The sequence below is a fragment of the Emiliania huxleyi genome (genome assembly GCF_000372725.1).
Source record: "Emiliania huxleyi CCMP1516 unplaced genomic scaffold EMIHUscaffold_92, whole genome shotgun sequence".
Classification (NCBI taxonomy): Eukaryota; Haptophyta; order Isochrysidales; family Noelaerhabdaceae; genus Emiliania; species Emiliania huxleyi.
In genome coordinates this window covers 18,849-38,234 of record NW_005195149.1, presented here as the reverse complement: position 1 = coordinate 38,234, position 19,386 = coordinate 18,849, and the positions used below count along the sequence as shown (strand labels likewise).

Below are 19,386 nucleotides of genomic sequence, written 5' to 3'. Positions count from 1 at the left end.
GGCGCAGCAGCGGCCACCGCGGGCTTGCATAAGGGTCGAAGGCGGGTCCACGTCTCCGCAGCTGTTTGGGGGGGGGGGGGGTTGGGGCGAGTCGGCCACCACCGGTGAGGTTGCCGCGAGCAGCAGCCCGAGGCGAGCCGGCGGCCGCCCGCTCTGCACTCGCGGCGGTGCTCCGCCGCCCTCTGCCCCCGCAGCCCCTCCACCCTCTACCTCTGGAGGCGCGGGCGGCGCTGCGGCCCGCGCCTTCGCCACGGCGATGCTGAAGCGGAGCGCCTCTCGCTGCTCCAACGCCGTGGGCGAGGCGTCGCCCGCCGCGACGAGAGCAGCGAGCGCCTCCGCCATCGCCGGCACAGCCTGAGGACGGGAGGAGGGCCTCGAGCTGTGAACAGCGTCTCTTCACACCTCTGGCTGTGAACAGGCACAGCCTGAGGACGGGAGGAGGGCCGCCCCTCGCTCCTCTTGGTGGGGCGACGGGCCGCCTCACAGTGCGGTGCTCACCTCGGCGCACTCCGCGGCAGGCTGCGACAGGAGGAAGTCGAGCTGGTCCGGCGGGAAGCCTGGCGGAGCGCGGGCCCGCCAGCTCGTCGCAGCGTCGCTCTCCTCCGCTGACGGCGCGGCGGCAGCAGTGGCAGCCTGGCCATGCAGCCACTCCTGCTCGGCAGCGTCCTCTGCGGAAAGAGCCGGTGGCGCCTGGGCTTGCACCTCCGCCGGCGCCTTGCCCTTCTTTGCGCCCACCGCTCGAGGCTGGCGGAAGCGGAGCTCGAGGACCTCGCGCTGCTCCTGCGTGAGCGAGGCGAATCCACGCACCTCCTCGATCGAGGTGAGCTTCCGAGGCACGGGCCAGCACGCAGGGTGGTAGTAGTTCTTCCGCTCCCTATCGTCCTGATCGCGGTACACCTTCCCGACCCGCAGCGTGTCCTTGAGGATGAGCTGCCGGCACTTTTTGCACGTCGACCGCCCAGACTTGGCGAGCTCGACCACTTCGTAGGAGGTGGGCTCTGGCTCCATCATTTGGCTCCACTAGCAGGCTGGCTCGCTAGTCGCTCGCCGGGCCCGCGCCGCACCGCGCCTTTTGCGTTGTGGTTGATAAGGCCGCGGTGCGTTTCTTTTCTTTATAGGTGTTCTCCTTTTAAGTTTTGACCCCCCGCTAAACGCGCGAGGCGGTGGCGGCGGTGGTGCGGGGGATTGAGCCCCTCCCTCCGTCTTCGGCCGCTTCGGAAGCGGCGCTGGCGGCTGCGGTGGCGGCTGCAGTGGCGACTGCATCACTGGCTGCTGCTGCTGCTGCTGCCACACTTGCTGCTGCCACAGTTGCTGCTGCATCATCGCCTGCTGCTGCTGCATCATTGCTTGCTGCTGCTGCATCATTGGCCGCTGCTGCTGCTGCATCATTGGCCGCTGCTGCTGCCACCGCTCCCGCATCTCCGGCTGAGGGCCCAACTTGAGAATCGTGCTTTGAGTTGGGTTGTTTCGTGTTGGGTTGGGTTGTGGTTGGGTTGGGTTGTTCCGCGTGAGGTTGGGTCGTCGGCGCGAAGGGTGAGGTCTCGACCGCCGCCGCTCACGCCAGCGGACGGCCACTGCCGGTGTTTTTGGCTTCGCCACCGTCCAAGGCGTGCGCCATGCGCTCGCCGGCATCGAGCGAGCAACGTGATCGACCGAGCGGCTTGCTGTGTGGTCGCCTTCTTGTGGCTCTCGTCGAGAGCGTTTTGCGTCCCGGCGGGTGGGAGAATGTGTGTCGTTGATGTGTCACTGTGTGCGTCACATCGGTCTTGATAACAAGCACGGTCGATCCGTCGAAGCGATACACTCGTTCCTATCACGCTGGAAGGCTTGCATGGAGCTCTGCGCCGGCACACAGAAGAGCCGTGCGGCAAGAGAAGAGCTCGATGGGGAGCGAGAACCGTCAGATTTTCAGGTGTAACCTGAAGTCCGTCGCGACGCACTCAATCCCTCCCGAGCGAAAGCCTGTGGCTCTCTCGAACTCGTCGATATATTGCGAATAAACTGCTCTTCCCGCATAGCTTGCAGAGTCAGAGGCGCAGAAAGGCTACGAGTGTTCAACGAGTCTTGCGAGCTGCGCGGTCAAACCTGGGGGGGACTGACCGCATCAAGGCGGACTTCCGAAACCTGGGTGAGCACCTCTGGCAGTTCTCGCTCCCCATCGAGCTCTTCTTGCCGCACGGCTCTTCTGTGTGCCGGCACAGAGCTCCGTGCAAGCCTTCCAGCGTGATAGGAACGAGTGTATCGCTTTGACGGATCGACCGTGCTTGTTATCCACATCGATGTGACGCACACAGTGACACATCAACGACACACATTCTCCCACCCGCCGGGACGCAAAACGCTCTCGACGAGAGCCACAAGAAGGCGACCACACAGCAAGCCGCTCGGTCGATCACGTTGCTCGCTCGATGCCGGCGAGCGCATGGCGCACGCCTTGGACGGTGGCGAAGCCAAAAACACCGGCAGTCGTCCGCTGGCGTGAGCGGCGGCGGTCGAGACCTCACCCTTCGCGCCGACGACCCAACCTCACGCGGAACAACCCAACCCAACAACCCAACCCAACCCAACCCAAAAAGCACGATTCTCAAGTTGGGCCCTCCGGCTCCTGCCAAACAAACGAAGGGCACCGGCCACATTTGGTCGCTTTGCGTTCCTTTGCGTTTGCGTTGCGTGTCCGAGGCGGCCGGATGCCGCCTCTTCTTCTCCGGTGGTGAGCCGGAGCCGGTGTGTGTGCCAGTCCGCGCCAGTCCGCGCCCTTGTCGTGCCAGTGTGCTGTGAGAGAGGCTCGTTTTCAGAATTCTGTGTTAGTGCCAGTGCGCGCCAGTCCCGTGCCCAGTGTTGTGGGAGGGAGTTTTGTTGTAAAATTCAGAATCTTGAGAAAAATTGTGGCCGGACTCTGCCGCACGATGGCCGTCACGCTCGCACCTGCCGACCGCCGCCACGGCGGCGAGACGCCTCTTCCGCCACCGCGGCGCCGGTCACAGGCCAGCGCTAGGCAGCTGCCGGCCACACTGGGCCGGATTTGCCGGTACTCGTCGCCGCACACTCCTGCGTCCACGCCGCTGTGACGTCTGGCGACGAGGCGCCGGCCGCCAAGCTTCATCGCCAACGTGGTCGCTCGCTGGTCCTCTCGGCTCGGCCACGCGTCGGCTCAGCTCGCACGAGCTCCAGACAGCCACCGGCCGCCACGCGTAAAGCGTACGGGTCGCCGGATCCCTGTTGTGCCCTCACCCTGGCCGGCGTAAAACTGTACTGGCAGTTGTCATGCCGTACCCGTCGCGTTTCGAAAAAGAGCCCTCGATCGACCCCTCTACACGCACCGCGCCACCGCTCTCCACAACTGCTACCGTGGACATTAAGCTCCTCGACTCGATCTGCGGCTACGACGGCGCTCTAGCTGCTGGCTCTCGCGGGTGTCTGGCGACCCGCTCAGGCTTGCGAAACGGCCGGCCGTGGCGACGTGTTTCGAGCTCGGTGGTTTTCTCCGCGCGGCTGGGCCCGACCCTAGTCGGGGCAGACCCGCCCGGTCACTGGGCAGCGCTTGCGCCGTCGTCCTGGACGACGGTGTGCTGGTGCATCCGGGAGGCTCCGCGGGGCTGCTCTAGCAGCCTCGGGAGGGTCGAAAATCGAAGCCGGAGCAGCGGACCACGGAAGCTCCACGGACGGTGAGGCGGGCTGTGGTTGGCCCCCTCCGACCGGGTGAGGGAGTGGCGCCCCGGGAGTGCCGCTCCGGCGACGTCCGTGGCCTCAACGGCACTGTGACCGCGGTGCTCGCTCTCGCGGCCGTCTCGCGACCCGCTCGAGACGAAAACCGGACCGGCCGGTGCGACGCACCGCGAGTGGGATGGTCTTCTCCGCCCGGCTGGGGCCGCTCCTAATCGGGGCCGACCCGCCCGGTCACTGGGCAGCGCGTGCGCCGTCCCTCCGGGATGTGAGGGGTCGATGAGTCCCTCGGCCCGCGCGGAAGTGTCTCGGAAAGGCCCCGTGGAGCCGGACAGACAACGCAGCCGCGAAGGGCCCGAGGTGCTTCGCCGACGGTGAGGCGGGCTGTGGTTGGAGCCACCGGGCGGGAGGCGGGCATGGTCCACCAGCGGCATGGCTGCGAGCACGCTGGCCGGCTCCACGGCACTGTGACCGCGCTGAAGCGGCCCTCGGCAAGGCCCCTGAGGCCGCCGGAGAGCCTAAAAGCGTAAGCGGGTGCGCATATAACGGGCAGGACAGTGCTCCCGAGCCGGCTAGGGCGTTGGAGCACCTATGGAATGGGGAGGATCCCGCAGTTTCCCCGGACTTTACTCGAACCCGCCGCCACCCGTACCTCGCTCCAAACCACGCCGGAGCAGCTCTGGTCGTGCTCGGGACGGGGAGAGGAAAGTTCGGGGCACAAGAGTGTCGAGTAAAGTCCGGGAAAACTGCGGGATCGGTGCCATTACCCGTGGCCCGGGATCCGGCGGCGAGACTTTGGCCCCGTTCGGCCACACGGACGTTAGCGGCTGTGGTTTCGGCCTGCACCCTCTCACGGCTCCGAGAGGGGCCCGAGAGGCCGGAGACAGGTCCACCTTGGCGCTCGCGTCGAGCTGCGAGGCCGGATCCGAGGCCGCCAGGCCGTTGGTAGCACCAGATGGAACGCCCGCGCAGCCGATTTTTATACGCGAAAAGTACCCGACGGACTCACGAGGGCACACACTCGGCGGTCTCGCGACAGAGACGGCTCACGGGGAGGAAAGAACAGAAGCTAAGGATGGGGACGCGGGTAGGGGTGCCGTCTTCGAGTCTGGCGGCTCGCCCGGGACCAACGCTCGAGCCTCCGCCCCTCGGACGGGCTCCGGAGAGCGCGCGTACCACCGCGTCGGCGGGCGGCGGAGCTGGCGGGAGCGGCACGACCGAAGGCGGCGACGCGGGAGACCGGTGCGGTCGCAGCGCTGCAGAGCTGCAGCACCACGACCGCATCGACTGAGCGCATCGGCATGCGCGAGAGGAGGGTGTGCGGGTGCATGCCCGGGCCGTGAGGGCTGGCTGAAGCGCCGCTCGGGCGGCCGCCATCATGCGACTTTGAGAGGAGCGCCCTCGTTCACAACTCTCAAGAACCACCTTAAGGTTGCTCCCGGCCCAGTGGCTCGGCGAAGCACCCCCGAGAAAAGTCCAAATGGGCCCAAATGCGCCAACTATCCACTTGGTTCGCAAGCGTATTGGAGCAATCGAGCATCTGACACCTGCGACTACATGCGACGTTCGAGGCGTGGTGTGGGTGATGCAAATGCAGACGTGCGAGGTGTGATCATGAGATGTGGTTGTCCGTGTACTCGCGGTGAGATTTCTCGTCTCCGGTCTCGTTCGGTTAGACGTTACACCACACCACCGACCACCAGACCACCGCGCACCGGCGACCGCGCGGGCGCGCCGGCCCGCGGCCCCCATCGCATTTGGCATTGTCGCCTCGCTGCGCGCTCGGCTAAGGCCGGGGGTGCTCCCCAGCCGTCGTACTGACAGCCACTCGAGACTTTGTGTCGCGGTGCTCACCCGCTGAATATGCATAAGTGGCCCGAAAAGCACCTTTTCGCCCCTCGCGCCCCGCTACGAGGCGTTGGCTGTCAGTTTGGGAGCTCCACACGCGCGCACGGCACGGTGGGGCTACCCTGCACGCCGCACTGACCGCCGGCGCGGCGCGCAGAAGGACTGCACGAGAGGCTCGAGCGGCAGACAGCACGCTTGACTGCATAGGGCTTGTCGCGCGGCTCGGATTGCAAGCATGCGTGATGTTTACATGAAACTTACAGGATGACAAGAATTTAGCTTCGCTACAATTACTGTAATTACTGTAATTCCTAATTCCATGTGTTCATTTTCGGTAATTGTTCCTTTGATTTACCTTATAATTTTGGCTAATTTTGCCGAACTTTGTCGTAACTTAACGAAACTCGGATTCGTCAATTAAACCGAGATTGAGCCGAGATTTCCTGGTTCTCGGAAAATCCATCAACATCTCCGAAAATCTCCGTAGGAAAGTTCCATGAAAGTTCCTATGCCATAGCTGCTGAAAATCGGGGTGTTGTTTAATTTTGTGTTTCGCATGTGTCCTCCGGCTCCGCCCCCCTGCGACGTTTCGTTTCGGACCCATCTCGAATTCAGGAGGATCAGACGCAAACCGATCATCAGCTCGTGCACATGCTCAGGCAATCGCACCCGCAATCGAGAGCAGCCTCACCACACCCCTGTGGCCACGGGTTGTCGCCGCTGAGAGTGGCGTGCCGAATCCCTGGTGGCTCGCTGTTACGTCAGCCCCGCGGCTGAGCAGCAGGCACACGGTGTCCTCCCATCCAAAATAGCTTGCCATGATCAGCGACGACGCACCACCCGTCCAGACAGCGTTAATCTCTGCGCCAGCGTCCAGCAGCACGCGCACCACGTCGGTATGGCCAAAGTTGGCTGCAATGCCCAGGGCAGGCGGCCCGATGTTTATCTTTTGCAATTGGGCCAAGGCCTCGTCGAGCCGACGGAGGCGGACGAGGCACGCGCCGGAGTAGTAGAAGCCCTTCGAGAAAAACTTTGGGCCGACGGAGAGCGCGGATTGGAGGTGAGGCAGCGCCTCTGCGTATTTCCCGCCGTTGAAGAGGGCTTCCCCAAGTTTTGCACGCACCTCCGGGATGGCTGGGTGCATCCGCAGCGAGTCATACCAAGCGTCGACCGCCTCATGGACCTGCCCTTGTGCCGCGAGCTTCTCTCCGCGCACAGCCAGTTGGAGCGCCTTCGCACGACGCCGATCGAAGAGGTAGTGCCTGCAGTTTCTGCCGGCGTCGCATATTACTCTATCAACCAGATCGTCGAGCTGCTCCTGCAGGTGCTGATCACCGGCGTGTGTGACCTGAGCCTCCTTCTTGTACCACCTTTGCAGGACAAGCTTGTTTGCGCCCGGCTTAATCGCTTGTGCCACATGCTCAGAGAGCTTGTCACACACGCCAGCAGCGTCGATGCTCGAGAAGATGAGCGCGCTGCCCTTGCTCGGACGGACGCAGGTCCCGCGGCGAGGGAAGCACGTCTCGCCGCCCTGCCCCTCCCCAACATCCGTTAGGTACAGGAGCAGCGTGACGACCCGCTCGTCATTGTGTGCAACGTTCGTGGAGCCTAGTTCACAGTCAGTGTGCACGCCGTACGAGGTGCCTGGTGGGTACTGCAACACCTGGTGGTAGAAGGCATGCTTCTCGTCCAGCCCGGTCTCATCCTCTAAGAGCTGTCCCAGAGAGTCGAAGAGCGTCGAGTCCCCACGCGAGATCAGCGTGCTGCGCGTGACGCCGTCCTCATCCACGCCCATGATCTCCCTCCCCCATCGCGCCGAGAAGCATGACATGCCCCCGGCTGACCCCAAGTTATGCCGCATCCTCCTCGGGACATCGCCGTACTTGGCGTCGTCCGTCCGAGCCTCTGGGTAGGCCTCTGTGGCGATGCACCATTCCGGCTCGAGCTCGCGGTTCTTGTATCGCTCGATTGTTTGGTTCAACATCGCGTCGACATTCTCGGCGGGAACGAGGTCCCGCACCAACCACACGTCGGTGTCTGTGTGCACCAGCGTGGCTCTTGGGTGCTGACGGAGCCGTCTGTGGGCGCGCAGCCAGACAGGCAGCTTGCCAGCCTCGGAGAACACCGGGAGCTTGTCGAAGCTAACTGTCAGCGACGGAGGAGGAAAGAGCCGAGCGATCTGGTCCGAGAGCAGCTCCTCTTTCTCATCTGCGAGTCCTTTCCCCGCAAGGAGGGCCCGTGCCTTCGCCTGCGTGCTCGGAGGCGCGCACTGCTCGGACCTGCCCGCTCTCAGTGCGCACCAGCGAGAGTTGTCGTCATGGCAGACGTCCGCCTGGCAAACCGCATCGGCAAGCGACCAGGTGCAGCCATTGCCTTGGGCGGCTAGCGCGTCGCAGTCCGCATGGAGCTTGATGGCCGCGCCCGACACCGCATCAAGGCAGAGCGCCTTGCGACACAAACTCGCCGAGTAGGCCTCGACATACGCGTCCACATCCGTGCACGTCTTTGAGAGCGGCCGCCAGCGAGTGGCGCGGTGCATCGCGGGTACCTTGACCCGGTCGTCAAAGATGCCATAGTCACGCGCCATGACGTTCTCGGGCGTGTCTCCGGCACCTCCCATCGTGTAGTGCACCGCAACAGACTCCTTGAATTCCATCCCGCCTAGCGGGAACTCCTTCCGTGGCAGGCACAGTGCCTCGTCCCGCTTCATGACCAATATCAGGGCTTGCTGATCGCCATAACTGGGGTGATCCACCAGTTGGCTGGCGTTGACCCACCGGCTGAGGATCTCCAGGTGCGCAGCGCCCGGTTGCTCGAGGGAGACGAAGACGAGGCCAGTGTTTACCTCCTTGCACGAGCCAGCAGAATCGTCGTGCGGACTTGGTGTATCCATCAGATTGGCCGCGCTCAGCCTGTACGCGGACACCCTGTACTGACGCAGCGCCTCCCGGTGTGCGCCAAACCAAAGGGACGGGTTTTGGAAGAGAAGCACGTCCACGTCCATGTAGGCCACGCCCCACAAGCCAGGAGCCACCGCTTGAGCAGCTGCCAGAAGCAGCCGCGGCTTGGCCCACACCGACCGGCGATAGTGGCACGATGAATGGCCGAGTGAGACGGCGCCCCCATCGTGAGCTGGCAGCCAGCCCTCAAGCGACACGCACTCGAGTCGCAGTGACTGCCCTGCCACCCTTCTCTTCATGAGAAGGCATGCCATGTGCGCGTCCGCGTCCAGTGCCCCGTGCACCACCAGGGGGAAGTCGCCGTCTTGATCCCGCGCGCTCACGTCTGCCGCGTGCTCGAGAAAATTCTGCATGTGGCACAGTGCCGCAAAGTCGGAGTGGATCATCAGAACGAGGCCACTACCCTTGCGCACCGCCGCTTGGATAGCGTCAAGGTGTGAACGAGGCAGGGGGTTGCCGATCGAACCCACGTCACAGCGGGAGCTGCGCACGTGGAAGCCGAGCCACTCGCGCAGCCGCTTGGCGAGCAGAGGTTGCTCGTACACACGGAGCTTGCCGTCCCACATGGCAAAGGTGGGCCCACCGTGACGAAGCAGGCCCGAGAGCGGCTGCGACGCGCACGCTCCAGCGGCAGTACTGCAGGATAATGCCCACGTCATCCCAGGAAACGTGCTGCTGATCTCGTCCCAGAAGGCGTCCCACTGCACACACGCGTCGCCACAGCCGATAGGGTCGACTCGGAGAAATGCCATCCCCTGTGTCTGCATCAGCCGCTCCCAGCCGGACTCGTTGAGAAACAACGTGTCCGAAAGGGCGGTGGAAAGGTGGGCGGGTCGTCTCGTGTTGTTGCGTTCGCTTGCGCCGTGGCGCGGCGCGATCGCGCAAACAACCAAGAGCGCCGCAGCCAATACGCCGCAGCCGCGCCGCATGGAGCTTCGGCGCCGCACCCGCTCAGCGAAAAAGCTCGTCCGATCGCGATTTTGGCGTGTCGCGACGCGTAGGTACGGCGCGCCGCCGGCGGTGACCGGCTCGAGAGCCGGCGCGTCTTCGGTGACCGGCTTGAGAGCCGGCGTGTTTGTGGTGACGCCGGTTGGGGACGTCTTCGGGTCGGTCGGGCGGTCGGGCCGTCTTCGGGCCTTTGAGTTGCGGCGCCACATCACCGTGCCGATGGCGCCGCAGGCGATGGCGAGGAGGATGAGCACGATTGCGGGCATGAGAAGCGGCGAGCAGCTCACGAGCGAGGACGCCTTCGAGGCGACGGCGGGCGAGGAGGACGCCGCCGAGGCGACGCCGGATGAGAAGGCCGAGGACGCCGAGGCGACGGCAGACGAGAAGGCCGAGGCCACCGTTGTCGGGCGAGGCACGGCGGACGCGCAGTGGCCGAAGGCGGGCATGCAGACGAGGACCAGCCACCGGAAGGCGCCCTCGGCCTTCGTGTAGCCGCCCTGCACGCAGTTGGCCGCCGCTTTGAGGGCGGCGCGACCGCCGGCGCCGCACGTGCCAGCGCCGGCGCCGCACGTGCCAGCGCCGGCGCCGCACGTGCCAGCGGCGAATGGCGCCTTGCCGGACGTGGTCTGCGGCTCGCGGCGCCAGTTCGGGCGGCGGCCGCGGCCCTTTGCCTTGCCAGACTTGCGCCTGCCCTTTGCCTTGCCAAACTTGGGGTTGTTGCGGCAGCGCATGGCCTTGCGCCGGCACTTCCCCGAGCGCCGCGACTGCAAGTCCGCCCACTTCTCCCGTTGCTCGGCAATGAGATCGAGCGCGGCCTTCGCCTTCTTGAGCCGCCCCTCCCAGTGCTCGCGCTCCTTGGCGGCCTCGGCCTCAGCCAGCCCCGCGCCCGCGACCGCGCCAAGGGGCTTGGGCGCAATGCCGCCGGAGGTGGGGACTCCCGGCGACGGCGACTTCTTGCCGTCGGCGGGCGTAGCCTGGTAGCTGACGCTCTCGCCCAGCCGGCGGACTGCAGCCTCGACGCCGTCCACGTAGCCCGGTCCGGAGCCGCTGCGGGCCGACGCGGGCCCGCTCTTCCCCGCCGCCATCGGCGTGGGCAGGCCCGGGTAGGTGGTGGTGTCCTGCAAGCGCGATAGGGGCACACGGGAAGGGAGATTATTACCGGTGGGAGAGCGAGGAGTGCCAGGAGAGAATGCTGCGGCGCGCTCACCGCTGAGTCGGGCGTGTTGGAAACGGTCAGATCTGTCGAGAAGAGACGCTGTTCACAGCCTTGTTTTTCAGAAGAAAATACCTCCTGTGGCGCTGTGCGCTGGTCTGTGAGAGGTTGAGGTGCGAGCCCTGGAGGCCCTGGGGATTCACAGCACAAGCTTGTGCAGCGAAAAGCAGGCGTGCGGCAAGCGGAGCTCCCCACCGGCACGCGTGCGGGAGCGCCCCGACTCCGTCTGCCAGGTTGCGTTCGAAACGCGCAGCGAGGGAGACTCTCTCCCTCAGACAGCTGGACTGCGCCTTGGCCCCGAGGACGCGCGTAGACTATTATTAAAGCAAGCGGCGACTTGATCCTACCCACGGAACGTCGCCGCAAAGCATTTTGTCTCCTGCGTTCGCATTTGGGCGGCCATCGCAACATTCCCCAGTGGCGCGCAATCATGCTGAGGGCCCAACAGGAGAATCGTGCTTTTTGGGTTGGGTTGGGTTGTGGGCCTGGGTTGGGTTGTTCCGCGTGAGGTTGGGTCGTCGGCGCGAAGGGTGAGGTCTCAACCGCCGCCGCTCACGCCAGCGGACGGCCACCATCGGTGTTTTTGGCTTCGCCACCGTCCAAGGCGTGCGCCATGCGCTCGCCGGCATCGAGCGAGCAACGTGATCGACCGAGCGGCTTGCTGTGTGGACGCCTTCTTCTGGCTCTCGTCGAGAGCGTTTTGCGTCCCGGCGGGTGGGAGAACACATGTCGTCTGATGTGTCACTGTGTACGTCACATCGGTCTTGATAACAAGCACGGTCGACCCGTCAAAGCGATACACTCGTTCCTATCACGCTGGAAGGCTTGCACGGAGCTCTGTGCCGGCACACAGAAGAGCCGTGCGGCAAGAGAAGAGCTCGATGCGGGTACCTCGCGAGAAGCCGTTCAAGCCCGGCCATCCTCACCCCCCCAAGCAGCTGCGGCCGCAATTTAAGCCGGTCCCGTGACCGCCCCGACCCGGCAGGTGCGCGTTTGAGCGAGGGCGTCCTGCAGCGCACCGAGAAGGGGCCGGTCGCGCGCAGCGCCACGCCGCAGGCGTCCGCCGGAGGCCCGCCGGAGGCTGTATGCGGCGGCCACTTCCCCTCGGTCTTTCGCCGCGCTCCGGCCGCTCCTTGGCTCCTGGCCGTCTCTTCCGAGCGGCTTTGCGCGCCCCCAACATTCCCCTGACAGCAGCGCCTCACGGCGTGGGCTGCGAGGTCACTCGGGGTGACCCAGGGGGCGGCGGGGGAGCACTCTTCCGCCGGAGTATCGACGGTCTTCCCGCTACTCGCCCGTTTAAGGTGCATCCACGCCCCGCCCACCACCTTCCCGGCAGCCCCCGCTCGGTGACGTCCTCATCTTCTCCCCCCTTGCCCCGCCCCCCTTCAGGCAAGGCCCTGGCCACCAAACTCGCGCTCGTCGCTCCGGGAACGGGCAGCAGCGCGACGCTTTTCGAGAGCGAGCGGCGGCGGCGGCTCAGCACCAACCTTTGCAACGCAGGGGCTGGCTGCGTGGGCCCCCACCACCGGACTCCGTCGGGTTCGCGTCTCCCTACCCACTGAGGGGAGCGCAGTGTGTGTCTGTGTCTGTGTCTGTGTCCCTGTCGTGTCGTGTGTGTCGTGTGTAACTCTCGCACTGCTCTGTCTTAGCTCTCGCCACAGGCTCAGCCTCGCCTCTCCGCCCGCACGCTCGACGCACACGACAAAACCCGGACGACGTGCGTTTTTGGTCCTCCTCTCGGGAATCGATTATGTGCCTGTGCAAGTCGGGAGATCTTGCTCTGGAGGGCTGCATATCTAGCCTCACTGGGAGCCTGCCTTTGGGTCATGAGGGCAGGGGCCAGGCATCTCCTGTGGTGCATTCTTGGCAGCCAAGGAGCAAAGCACGCGGCCCTGGCCAGCTGTGGTGTGGCTGGGAAGCCGTGCTAAAGTTGCGTGCCCGCACTAAAGATGCGGGACCCACACTAAATGTACTGCAGCTGCCCGCACCTAAAGTGAACTAAATGTGGCGCTAAATTGGAGACAAAACACACTAAATATGTGCTAAATATGTGCTAAATATGTGCTAAATATGTGCTAAATATGTGCTAAATATGTACTAAATTTGCGCTAAATTCACTAAAGTTCATTCACACGCACTAAAATTAGACCCAGGCGCCCTCCTTCAAGCAAAGAAGGGGAGGGAGAGAGCGACGCGGCGAGCGCAGGCGGCGAGCGTGCACGTCGCCTGTGCGGCGTCTTGTTCACTCCCCTTTGAGCTACCTTTGTGCCCCCTTAGGGGCACCCCTCCTGCGCTGCGCGTATGGTCACCCCTCCCTTCCGCCCCTGTTGTTTTGGATGCCCCGCTCCGAGAAAGCATGTCTCGCAGCTGCGAGAAAAGACCTTTCGCGTTTGGGTGTTACGACTGCACTCCGCAGCGCTCCAAGTCTCACTCAAACTGACACGGTTCAACACGGTGACAGTCTCGCACCAGCAGACTGGCATGGACTGGCACCACACTGCACACAGCACTCAAATGGCAAAGCATGGTTTCCTAAATCTCTCTCTCTCTCAAAAGGGTACTGACTACTGTCTTCTCAATAACAAGGTCTATGAACACACACACTACGTCGTGGACCGCAAGCGACGCAAGACGCCTGCACCACCTACATTGTCTCGTCCGCCTCCGCCGCTGCGAGGGCCACGCGGCAATTTTGGACGCAGTAACCCTTCCCCCTCGACAGCAGCAGCGCGCCACTGCCGCCCGCCTCGCCGCCGCCGCCCACGCCCTTGACCCACCAACCGTCCGCACGCAGCGTCCCCACGCGGGGCTCCTCGCCCAGCGAAAAGTCGAGGCTCCCGCCGTCTGACAGCGTGCCGTGCACGCGCAGCGCCGCCTCGTCGCCCTCGAGGCTCCCTGCCACCTCGACCACCGCCCTGCCCCGCGGCCGCGCCGACGCCGGCGGCGGCGCCCCGCGTGGCTTCTCCGATCCCGGCACACCCGCCGTCGCCCCGGCCGGTGTCGCCACTGGTGCCGCCGCCGCCGCCGCCGCCGCTTCCGCCGCCAGCTGGAGTCGGTGACCGGCTGGCGGCTGGCTCTGCCCGGGCAGAGGCGCCGACGGAGACGCAACCCACTCGACGCTGTCGCTGAAGGAGGTGTCCGCAGTCACGACGACAAGCTCGCCTACCGCCAAGCGGGCAGAGTGACGCGTTGCGCGCCTCGGAAGTGGGCGCTGGGGAGCGCTCGCCTTGGGCGTGCGGCGCGCGGCAGCGCATCAGCACGGGCGCATCCCCGTGCGGCTGGTGGCCGCACACGAGTGTGTGAACGCCCTGCCGCAGCAGCCACGCCACCACCGCCGGCGCGGGGGGCGCGGGCTGGCCGTCCTCCAGGAAGGAGTCGTACACCACCTGAGAGCCAGTCGCGCCGCGTCTGGTCACGTCTGGCCCCGCCTCCCGCGCGCCCCCCGGAAGGGCAGCGGGCTCGCCGTCGGCGACTTGGCGCCTCCAGGCTGGCTCGCCATGCCATACGACATCAGCCTCCCGCCCGGCCGGTCGAAGAAGCCGTGCCCGAGCCGGTCCTCCCTCCCAGGCCACGTCGGCCCGGCGGCGGCGTCGCCGTCCGCGCACCACTCGTCGACCTCCGAAGCCGCGAAACGGTTCATCGCCTCCACCCACGCCACCACGCCCTCGCGCGCCCCCGCGCCCTCACGGCCGGGCACCGACCCGACCGCGTCGGGCTTGAGGCCACCGTGCACGAAGAGCGTGCCGCCGATCAGCGCACAGAGCTGGCCCGCTTGCAGGAAGGAGCGCAGCGCGCCGCCCCGCTCCAGCGAGCCGGCGAAGCTGCGCAGCACGTCGCGGTCGCTCAGCGCGCCGCTCTCGACGCCGCGCGCCGCCGCAAGCTCGGACCTCCGGAGCTCGAAGGCGCGCGGCGAGCCCATGTTGTCGCTCAGCATCCACCGCAGCCTGCTCGAAGGCTCGTCGGCTAGAGGCGCGGCCTGCGCCGCCAGCCAGCCCGCAGGCGTCGCCGTCGCACCCGAGCGGCGCCAGTACACCCCCGGGTGCGCGGCGGCGGGGAGCCAGAGCGCGGAGGGCGGCGGCGCCAGCTCGGCCGTCAGGCGCATCTTGTTGATGTCGCGGTTGCCGAGCAGCAGGTGCACGCGGCTCGGGTGCCGGCGCTTGAGGCGGAGCAGGCTGTCGAGAAAGGCCAGGTCGCCGCCGCCCTTGTCGACGCTGTCGCCGCCAAAGACGAGGTGGCATCCAGGCCGCAGTGCTAGGTCGTCGAGCGCGCGGCCCGGCTCGAGGACCGCCGAGAGGCGGCAGTAGCTCTCCCAAAAGGCGGTGTCGCCCTCGACGTCGGTCACATAGCCCCATGTGGGCGCAGCGCGGCCGGTGGCGAGGCGTGCGGCGTGACGCAGAGTGCGAGGAGTCGCGACACAGGCGGCGGCGAAGCTGGAGAGGCGGCGGTGGCGCATGTAAACGCACGCACAAACTGCTGCTCGCCTAAACGGCGCTGTTTCCGGTTTTCTTCTTTTGCTGAAGTCAAAGATGTGTTCTCACCTTTCTACCTACCTACTGTTCTCTCTCGAGGTGGATATCCTTTGGCCGCGTCGGGTCTTGTGAGCCTGTTTGTGTCTGTTCGTGCGTGTCGTCATCATCTGTCTAGCGTCCACCCATGCCGCGTTGGTTGGTGTCCAGTCCGAGCCTGGCTGTTTTTCACCTTTCTACCCACCTACCTACAAAGAATTTCAGAACGTAAAAGGGCACGAAACTGGCGCGCACTGGCCACTGCCCCTGGCCTTTTGCAGGCCAGGTAGCGCAGTGAAATTCTTTTTTGTTTGTTTATTACCGCGGACCTAAGTCCTAACCTAACCTAACCGCGGAAATAGAACGAAATCACGCCAACACTGTTGGCCGCACGGGTCGACGACCTGCTCGCGAAGCCAAAGACGGTGCTAGAGAAGGCCAGCAAGGAGAGCCTGAAGCAGCTCTGTGAGGCCTTGCCATTGCGCGTGAAGCTTCCCTCGGGTGCAACCAACGCGAGCGTCGCAGAGGTGAGGAAGCATCTCGTAGCCCGGCTCCACGACGTCCGACCGCTGCAGCCGCAGCCGCAGCAGCGGGCGCAGCCGCAGCCGCAGCCGCCACGGCCGCCGCCACGGCCGCCGCCACGGGGGCGGCCATGCCGCAAGTGCCGTCTCAACGACCCGCAGCACTTCAAGCGCTTTGCTCACCCAAGCGGAGCAAGAGCGACGGCAAGACCTGCTCGTGCTCGCGCTGCCAGTCGGCCGCGGAGGCGGCGCGCGTCGAGAGCGATCGGATTGCGGCCGAGGCTGCCGCCGCGGAGCCGGCGCACGCCAACGTCAGCAACTACACCGCCACGGAGGGACTGCAGAAGCTCGAGCAGGCGGAGATGGCGGTGACGGCGCAGAAGGCAAGGCACGGCGGCGACGAGGCCGCTGGGGCAAAGGCGCTTTACCAGCAGTCCAAGCTCAAGGTGGACGAGAAGCTTGAACAGTTTAAGGAGAGGGAGCACATCGAGGTGGCGCCCGTCTACCTCGGCGACATCCACCGGCCGGAGTACGCCAACCTGAAGCAGACGATCACGACCGGCAAGATGCAGCGCATGATCGAGAAGGAGTTTTACACCATGTTGGAGCGCACCTTCAAACACCACCCTCTCAAGGAGTACTTTGAGCCGCGCAGCGACGGCAAGCAGGGCTACCAGCCAAAGACGGTCTCGCAGGGCCTTGCCGGAAACCGGAAGGAGACGATGTTTGACATCGACCACGTGGTGCCGGACAACTGGGGCGGCATCAACCACCCGCGCATAGGCTGAGGGTAAGGTTTCTGGAGCCTCGGGTGCTTTTACGCTTTTGATCGGGTCAGGGGAGAGTGCGACTTTTACCACTTTGGTCGTCTCGGAGCGCCCCACTGTGTGCATTTTTCAAAAAAATTCTTCGGCGCTGCGCGCCCCGGGTCGTGCAGTAAGTACTAGCTGTCGTCCCGCAAACGGCAAAGTAGTTCCCGCACACTATGGCTAGAAAAATGCTGCCGCTCGCCTCGAAAGCGCCCGCAGCGTAGCCGGCACGTGTCTCGCGTGCTAAAAGATGAATTATTACTTGTGTGTGCTTCAAGTTACGTGACTGCCGTGTACGTACTTTTAGCTTACTGGGAGAAAAGAGAGAGGGGGTTGTGTTCTCTAGGCCTCTAAGGGCCCTACGCGCGGCGTGAGAGCTCGGAAGCGAGCTTTGCACGGCGATCGAGGATGGCACGCACGGTTCACCCCCTTCACCGAAGCGATGGAGATGCGTTCCGCGTGGTGTGACACAAATGAGAGGCGGGAGTGGGGAGGGTACGCGGTGCGGTCAACGCCCGGTCTCTCTCTCTCCGTGTAGAATACACGCGGTGAACTACAAACTTGGAGCACTTGGAGTGCAGTCAAACGTACCCCACACAGTTACACGCGGACGTGCGAACTGGCGCGGCGCGCACACAGGTCGTCCTCAATGAGGCATCGACGGAACCGCTCCCTGAGTATTATTCCGCGACCGCCTGTTCCTGATGCTCAGCACCACCGCATGCCGCAGCCAACGGCCAGCTTGGCTGCCCAGGCCATCCCTCGGCAGATCTGGCAAGTGGGTAGGAGCTGGGTGGAGGCGATTGGCGAGTTTGGGTACTACATGCGCGACTGGTGGCTACTCAACCCTGAGTACCGATGTGCACACACACAAGATACACACGTTTACATGCATGCCCAATTGGCCGGCCAAATACACACCATCCACCATGTCTGGCTGCGGCAGACGACTTTCTGGACGACCGCGAGGCGGCGCAGTTCGTGCAGGAGCACGCGACGAGCAACGAGAGCATGGCTTATGATTCGCTTCTCGTCGGCGCACAAAGAACCGACTTGCTGCGCATGCTACTCCTCAAATACCGCGGTGGGGTCTACGCCGATCTCGACGCGAAGCTGCTCGCTCCGCTCCGCACCATCGTCCCACCACGCGCTTCGTCCGTGAACGGTCGGTTTTGGTGCGCAAGCAAGCCTGCGATCTCGCATTCCATCCGTACGCACGTGCACGTTCACGCGCACGTGCACGTGCAACGGCAGCATGGGGAGGTCCACTTGCCGCCCACTCACTTTACGGCGGATCCGCACAGGTCGTCGGAGATGCTCGCATACGAGCCGATGCACCCCTTTCTCCTCCGCGCCGCGGAGATGATCACGGCCGGTGTGCTGAGGCAGGTGCTGCTGCACAGGGAGGGCGACCCGGCGAGGTGCAATGCCCCGGCGACGTGCGTGATCTACGTCACTGGCCCGGTCATATACCGGGGGGCAGTCGATGCGGAGCTCGCCGCCAACGGGTGCGGTTATCGCGGATCGCGCCACTTCCGGCACTGCCGCGCCAGCGAGGCCATCCGCCGGACACACGTGTGCCGCTCCGACAACGGCACCGTCTACCTGCCGTGGATATGCGGTGTCGTACGGCACTTTGATTGCCGCAACAACAACAGGGGCTGCGCAGGCCCGGCGTGCCACATGAAGATGTACTCCTCGGGCTACCAGAGCGCGAAACACCGCGCCTGCCTGCCTGGCCACTATATGTACGCGCAGAACTTCTTCAACTTGTCAGTTCTCCGCGACGGCCGCGCGACCGCCGCACGACCGCTGCGCCGCTGCCAAAACGAATATTCATCACACGCCGAGTGCAAGGCAGAACGCAAGGAGCTAGCTGCACGCGCAGGGACACAGGCGATGTTACCCTAGGGACGCAAGGATGACACGCACACGCTCACTCACACTTTAAAGTTGTGATGGAATCGCCGGGCCCGACAACCTCAACGCCGCACACCTCCAAGCAGGTGACGAAAACTCAATCCTCGGCCTCGCTCCGTCCACGGCAGTAAGCTAAGATGTTCTTCACATTCTGGACTGTGGCCACAGCGGGGTTGCCAACGTCGCCCGAGAGCCAAACCTGTGATTGCGGTACACGCCGGCCGCCAGGTAAATTGCCGTGTTGTCGCCGGCCACCTTTAGCGCATTCATGATGCTTCGACGCCTTCTTCGAGCACGGCCAAAGACGTCATACCCGGGTATGCACTTGTGGTGAAAGGCGGTGACGACAGGCGAATTGTGCACGGTGCTAACCGCTAAACCCCCAACCCCAGTAGGAGCGCTGCTCTCCAGTCTCCAGGCTTCAGTCGCAAAGAGATGCATGCATGCCGCCGAAGGCCCGAATGTCGAGGTTCGTCTCGCGCGGCGCCGGTTGAGCTTGAGGGACACCGTCACCGACGAATGCGTTGGACTTTTCCCACACTTGCCCGGAGCGGACAAGGGACCAAAAAAACCCGCTGCGCACGCGCAGCGGACGGCGGTACGGGCACGGTGCAGACTGCACTCGCAGTAGTTTGCAGGAGGCTCTCAAAAGGATTGAGGTGTCGTTCTAGTAAGAAACGTTCAACACACTCGGTGCACTCGGTGTCGAAACACCTCTCCGACGCGCTCGACTATAGTCTAGGCACTTGATGCAGCTAGCAACGGGCGCCGGTTGAGCTTGAGGGACACCGGTTGATCCCTGATCCCTCGGCCACATTTGCCCGAAGCGGACAAGGGTCAAAAAACCCGCTGCGCACGCGCAGCGGACGGCGGTACGGGCACGGTCGCTAGCACGGACCAACGGTCGACGGTGCAGACTGCACTCTGCAGTAGTTTCAAGTTTGTGCAGGAGCGAGGAGGCTCTGATGTCTGAAAGGATTGAGCATTGAGGTGATGCGT

General features: G+C 64.5%; 3 protein-coding genes across 3 annotated transcripts; 2 read left to right on the top strand and 1 right to left on the bottom strand.

Annotated features, from left to right (window-relative positions):
- Positions 1 to 14,275: 14,275 nt before the first annotated feature.
- On the bottom strand, positions 14,276 to 15,094 carry EMIHUDRAFT_439068 (hypothetical protein; the record flags this gene model as incomplete). Its single annotated transcript, XM_005757186.1, has 1 exon — positions 14,276 to 15,094. A coding segment is annotated over exon 1 (810 nt), but the record flags the coding sequence as incomplete, so codon positions are not given.
- Positions 15,095 to 15,285: 191 nt separating this feature from the next.
- Positions 15,286 to 16,603, top strand: EMIHUDRAFT_453752 (hypothetical protein; the record flags this gene model as incomplete). The annotated part of the gene is made up of 4 exons (XM_005757185.1): positions 15,286 to 15,300; positions 15,373 to 15,423; positions 15,500 to 15,697; positions 15,892 to 16,603. The coding sequence occupies 4 exons, from the start codon at positions 15,286 to 15,288 to the stop codon at positions 16,444 to 16,446; spliced, it is 819 nt and encodes a 272-aa protein (XP_005757242.1). The 3' UTR covers positions 16,447 to 16,603.
- A 585-nt stretch (positions 16,604 to 17,188) lies between these two features.
- Positions 17,189 to 18,378, top strand: EMIHUDRAFT_220550 (hypothetical protein; the record flags this gene model as incomplete). Its single annotated transcript, XM_005757184.1, has 3 exons — positions 17,189 to 17,327; positions 17,414 to 17,642; positions 17,772 to 18,378. The coding sequence occupies 3 exons, from the start codon at positions 17,189 to 17,191 to the stop codon at positions 18,376 to 18,378; spliced, it is 975 nt and encodes a 324-aa protein (XP_005757241.1).
- Positions 18,379 to 19,386: the final 1,008 nt, after the last annotated feature.